This window comes from Cryptomeria japonica, chromosome 3, assembly GCF_030272615.1.
Source record: "Cryptomeria japonica chromosome 3, Sugi_1.0, whole genome shotgun sequence".
NCBI lineage: Eukaryota > Viridiplantae > Streptophyta > Pinopsida > Cupressales > Cupressaceae > Cryptomeria > Cryptomeria japonica.
The window spans coordinates 9191923-9197981 of record NC_081407.1 but is presented as its reverse complement, the minus strand read 5'-3'; the positions used below and the strand labels follow the sequence as shown (position 1 = coordinate 9197981).

General features: G+C 33.3%; 1 protein-coding gene across 1 annotated transcript; it reads left to right on the top strand.

The window, feature by feature from the left end:
- Window positions 1-580: 580 nt before the first annotated feature.
- On the top strand, window positions 581-3119 carry LOC131065630 (bifunctional pinoresinol-lariciresinol reductase 2). Its single transcript, XM_058000191.1, has 5 exons — window positions 581-993; window positions 1304-1453; window positions 1879-2119; window positions 2223-2426; window positions 2936-3119. The coding sequence occupies exons 1-5, from the start codon at window positions 787-789 to the stop codon at window positions 3100-3102; spliced, it is 969 nt and encodes a 322-aa protein (XP_057856174.1). The 5' UTR covers window positions 581-786; the 3' UTR covers window positions 3103-3119.
- Window positions 3120-6059: the final 2940 nt, after the last annotated feature.

Here is a 6059-nt window from a genome sequence, read left to right as displayed (position 1 = left end):
TGCGCGACTAACACACGTGTTAGTCAATCCATATTGTCGTTTTGGAACCAAAATAGACACATCCCGATTTGATTGCGGGTTGAAAACTAATTGTAAGAAAAATTAAGATGAGAGCAATGCGCAACTAACACGCATGTTAGTCACACAGCCTTAGTCACACAGCATCGATGACAGGATGTCCAAATTCATTAGAAAACAAATAGAATCGGACAAAGCACTGAGTTAGGTTATCTAGTCGCACAGCATTAGTCTTTGTCATCTCTATTTTCTATTTCCTTGCGCAAGACGGAACAGACACAGGTCTGGCAAGTACACAGGGAAGATGTGGCAGGTCGACTGACTTGAATAAAATCTGCAACAAGATTTTCCAACAGCCCCTTTCACTTTTTTCGTTTTGGTTTGGCGGCGACTGCAGCAAGCAAAATACACGAAAAGATTGCCAGGGGAAGAAAATCTGGTGGACATTCCTCCACATATAGCCTATCGGCTAATTACAATCACATATATTGAACTATTAAACTGTTCTTTAAAAAAATGAATTGGCCAGCTATTGGGGGTCAACATACCGCGTATTCCTCCGCAAACAGTTGCAGCAAATTGTGATTTAAATTAGCCCGTAGAACACATTTTGTTTGTCTTTTTACAATCAAACAAAAGAAAAAAAACATCTAAAAATGGTTAATCTGTTATGCTATTGCTATAAGATCATGGAATGAAATGGGGATGAACAAGACTTGAAGAGGGCTTAGAACAATATTTTGGAGGGGGGGTGATTTTTGTGAAGAAATGGGAGGGGAAGAATCAGGAACATGTGAGGAGAAGAGTAGGATTTTGATAGTGGGAGGCACTGGTTACATAGGCAGGAGGTTCGTGAGAGCCAGCTTGAGCCTTGGCCATCCCACTTATGTCTTGTTTCGCCCATTTACAGGTCTTGATATTGAGAAGTTGCAAATGTTATTTTCTTTCAGAAATGCTGGTGCCCATCTGGTTAAGGTTGGTATCACAAGTTATTATTTATCAATGTTTTGGATCGAATTTCATGATTTATCATTAAGATTAAGAAAGTAGCTAACATGAAAATTATGAAACATGATTTCAAAGATTGACGAAATCAGATAGATCATAAAATATGATTCAAAAGATTGATGAAAAATATCAATGAAATCAAATAGATCATAAAAATGATTGAAAAAATTATAGAAAATATGTTCATGAAATCAAATCTAAGAATATTTCAAACTTTGTGAAAATTTCATTTCTTTTAACTGAAAGTATTTTTGTGAACTTACCTATGGCTAAACAGGGGTCTTTTGATGATAAAGAGAGCCTTGTGGCCGCTGTGAAGCAAGTGGACGTTGTTATATGTGCGATTGCTGGAAACCACATCCGCAGCCATGCAATCCCTGAACAGATAAAGCTGGTGGAAGCCATTAAAGAGGCCGGCAACATCAAGGTATGTTGTACACAGATATATATGCCCAGATCTACTTCAGAGTATTTCTCTATTGCAATAAAAGTAGGATATTTCTAGAAATCATAAAGAAATCAATGTTTATAAAAGGAAAGGAAAAGGTTTTTTATAGTCTACAATGTCAGTCATTTATGTATGGGTTTACAAATGAATTAGAATTTTACAAATGAGACGTACATACCTTATTCATGTAAGATTTGAACTTGTGACTGCTAGACTAACTCAACTGTACTAATTGTCTTATACTAACAGAATATAAACGAAATTGCAGTTTTTATTGCAGTTTTTTTTTAACTATCTTGTATTAACAGAAACAATGAATGTATATCAGAGAGTATTAGAGTAATCATTATCTATTCAAACAATACCTAAGTCTAGTTTGTTTTTCACTTTTGTAATTTTTTTAGAGATATCTTCCGTCTGAATTCGGAATAGACCCTGACAAAATGATGGACGCAATAGAGCCAGGAAACGTGACTTTCATCGACAAAAGAGAAGTGAGAGGTACGATTGAAGCAGCGGGGATCCCTTACACCTATGTCTCTGCAAACTGCTTTGCCGGTTACTTCGTGGGGGGTCTTGCCCAACGCGGTCGTTTAACACCACCCACTGACACAGTTTTCCTCTACGGTGATAGCAATGTAAAAGGTAATTAGTACTTTTGATGCGAAGATTTTTATTATCAATATTTTGGATCAAATTTAATGATTTATTTATTTATTGAATTAATTTATTTTGTTTGTAATTGTAGCAATTTGGGTGGATGAAGATGACGTTGCAATTTACACAATAAAGTCTGCTGTAGATCCTCGCACTGTTAACAAGGCTGTTTACATTCGCCCTCCAGCTAATATTCTGTCACACAGAGAGGTGATTGAATTATGGGAGAAAAAGTCTGGCAATGTCTTGCAGAAGATATCCGTGTCAAGAGATGAGTACTTGAATCTTATGAAAGGTAGGTAACACCACTTCTTACTTCTGTTCATTATATTCTAATTTTCTTCAAAGTCATTGGTTTTTTTAATCAAGATTCATAATAGAAGAGTCAATATTGAAAGAGATTTGAAAATGTATTAAGAATGAGGATCTTCATTCTTTAAACTTTTCTTGAAAATGATTTGATTCTTTGATAAAAATTTATAATCGAAAAAAATTTGAGAATATCTTCTAATTTTCTTCGAAGTCATTGATATTTTTAATCAAGATTCATAATAGAAGAGTCAATATTGAAAGAAATTTGAAAATGTATTAAAGAGGATATTGATTTTTTAAACTTCTCTCCAAAATGATTGATTTCTTGATCAAAATTTACAGTAAAAGAGTCAACATTGAAAAGAATTTTTAAAATCTGTTTGAAATGCTTGATATTAAAACGTTATTTAAAATCTTTTCTTCCATTTCATTTCATTCCATTTTCAGCGACCGATGTTAATTCTTATTTCATGGGGAAACGATGATCTGCAGGTGAGAACTTGGCGGAGCAGATTGGCATGACACATTTCTACCACATATTCTACGACGGATGCCTCTATAATTTTGAGATAGGTGAGGAGGGAAGAGAGGCTAGTCAGCTATACCCAGATGTCAAATACACCACTGTAGATGCCTATCTTGATCGCTATCTAATATGACAATCAACTCTGTCTCATTTCTTAACTGTTGTGGGCATCACGACTGTTATGTTCTCTTTCTTTTGTTCTTATCCTCTTTTTTGTTCTTATTGTAATGAGACAATAAGTATTACCTATGTAAAATTTGAAATAATTCAAATCATTTTATAATATTACACTTAACCATAGAATTTTCCCAAAGTTAAGCTCATTTAATTCATCCATCTCTTACTTATCAATAATGAGAATCCCTTCGATTTCAATATTAATAATCAGTCACTCTACTCTGCCCTGCCACAGAACCATTGATGATGCAAGTTAAACGTCTTGTAGATCGTGGTGTTTTAATATGATATTCTTAGAAATGATTGCAACTGCTATTGAAACTCTATTTCTTATAATGAAATGTTTAATAACCAGTCACCCACCCTGCAAAGCTCGTGAGAAATCTCTGATAACCCGGCGGAAAGTAGGTAGAAATCATGTGAAGTTTGACCAAAGACAAACTAATATGACAGAGTCATTACAAATCAAACCCATGTGTTATAGACCCCACGTTACCATTTAATACTAAACACAAACTAATGTAACATTCATTATAATTAATATATGCATTTAAGAAAACAAAAAAAAATGGCCATTAATTTTGGTGTCCAAGATCTCCAATGCTATCATTTTTATATTACTAGCAATTGCACCTTGGTGTGCAATGGGTACGAAGAGGTTTAGAAGGTTAATTAGGACAACTTTTGGTCAATTAGTTGCATTCATTTGTGTACTACATGAGATCAATAAGCAGGCCCTTTAGAAAATGATTTTGTTTGTGTAATAAAAGGGTCAATGGAGAAGTCCACTTACAAGTATCATTTAAAAAATCTTTGAAGGAGAGGGATATGGAGGGGAGAGAAATAAAGAGAGAGAGAAGAGGGAAAGATAGATATGGGAGAGGTAAATATACTATGAGAGAGGGAAAGAATGATAGAGAGAGAGAGATAGAGAGAGGGAGATATGTAGGAGTGGAGAGAGATGGGTAGATAACAAGATAGAGATAGAGAGATGCATGGAAGAAAAAATATGGAGAGATAGAGATAGAAAGGCAGAGAGATATAAGTGCAGAGGTATAGGAAGAAGGACAAGGATGGATGGATAGAGATGGGGAGGCATGTTTAGAGATGGATGGAAAAATATGACATTAGGGTTAAGATGAAGATAGAGGGAGATAGGAAGTAGGTTAGAAATAGATAGAGATGTACATATATGAGCAAGAGAGATAAAGATAGGGAGATATCAAGGGGGAGATAAGGAAAAAGAGTGAGAGATACAAAGGGAGAGGGAGAGATGGAGAGAGGTAAGATATAAGTATTTATAAGAAGATATTGAGAGAGGTAGTGGGGGGATAGAGACAAAGAGATAGATAAAGAGACGAAGAGTAGAGGTAGACAAATAGATATGGAGCTAGGGATAGAGAGGGAGAGGGAGATAGATCAATTGAGGGAGATAAAGAGAAGGATAGAGAAAGAGGGAAAGATAGAGATATATGGGAAGAGAAAGAGATAGATGGAGGTATATGCTAAAATAAAGAGATCTAAGGAGGTATATGAGAAGAGAAATGGAGAAAAGGGCAAAGATAAATAGATAAATAGGGGGATATGGATGGAGCAAGGGAGGGAGAGATGAGGAGAGAAGAGAATGGAAATATAGAGGAGAGGGCAGTGAGAGAGAGATGGGTAGAAAGGAAGAGGGGATAAAGAGGGGGAAGATATATCCTAATATATACAGATGGAGAGGGAGAGATAGACCAATATATAGAGAGGGGGACAAAGAGGGAGATGGGGTAAGATATAGATTGAGGGATATAGAGAGAGACAAAGAGATAAATACTAGGAAAGATAGAGGGGTGAGAGATATATTTATATATAAAGAGGGAGAGATAGAAGGAGAGCAAAAGAGGGAGAGGGTTAAATAAAGATAGAAAGATGCAGTCAATGAGAGGAGGAGATGAAGAGACAAAAAGATAAAGATCTATGAAGTAATACATATAGAGGTAAAGAGAGGGTTATACATAGATGGAGAGAGAGGAAGATAGATGGAGAGATAGAGCGAATAAGAGAGAGATAATGAGATGTAGATAGCGAGGGAGAGGGAAAGATGAGAAGATAAAGCTAGACATGGTAAAAGCAAGAGATGAGGTGTGAGAGACAATATAAATTAATTTTTACTATATTAAAAATATATTATATAATAATTATATTTATTAATATGTAATATATTCTATAGTAAGTATAGAATATAATATCAATTATTAAATATAACTATAATATTGTTAATACAAGGCCTATTATATTTAAAGGTGACCAATGACAAAACTCAAGTCGAAAATCATCATGAAAAACCCAATTATCTCAAGTCAAATTATTCTGAATCAATCAAAATATAAAACTTATAATATATTTTAGAAATAAATTTTATAAAATTTACATTATATAATATTATATATAATAATACAATTTAATTTGCAATATATAAAATGTATATTATTTATTAATTATGTATTTTTATACAATATACATAAATAATATAATTTATATTAAATAAAATATTATATGAAATAATGAATTTCATTATATCAATATAATTTAATTTGTAATTAGTTTTAAACTAAAATATTATTTTTTTAGAACCATATAAAAATCATTTAACCACATTATCACAATTTTATAAAATTAGTCTTATGTAGTCAATTTTCATACTTATATTTTTAAGTGAAAATATACCTTAATAAAGTACATATATTTTGAAGTGAAAATAGACCTTAATAAAGGAAGAATAAATAACAGTGAACATTAAATTAGAATTAGATTATTAAAATAGCCTAGCATACGTGGATTTGAGTTGTTCCTATCCAACATGCTGCAAATAATATGTTTAATTCGTTATTTTTTGGTCTTGGTTGACTGCATAACTATGCTTGACCCTCT

What these genes read in the sequence shown, in the direction of transcription:
- LOC131065630 (XM_058000191.1), top strand. Translation starts at nt 787, where the DNA reads ATGGGAGGGGAAGAATCAGGAACATGTGAGGAGAAGAGTAGGATTTTG. An exon ending in AAGAGGCCGGCAACATCAAG is followed by an intron (nt 1,454 to 1,878) that starts GTATGTTGTACA and finishes TAATTTTTTTAG; the next exon opens with AGATATCTTCCGTCTGAATT. An exon ending in CGGTGATAGCAATGTAAAAG is followed by an intron (nt 2,120 to 2,222) that starts GTAATTAGTACT and finishes TTGTAATTGTAG; the next exon opens with CAATTTGGGTGGATGAAGAT.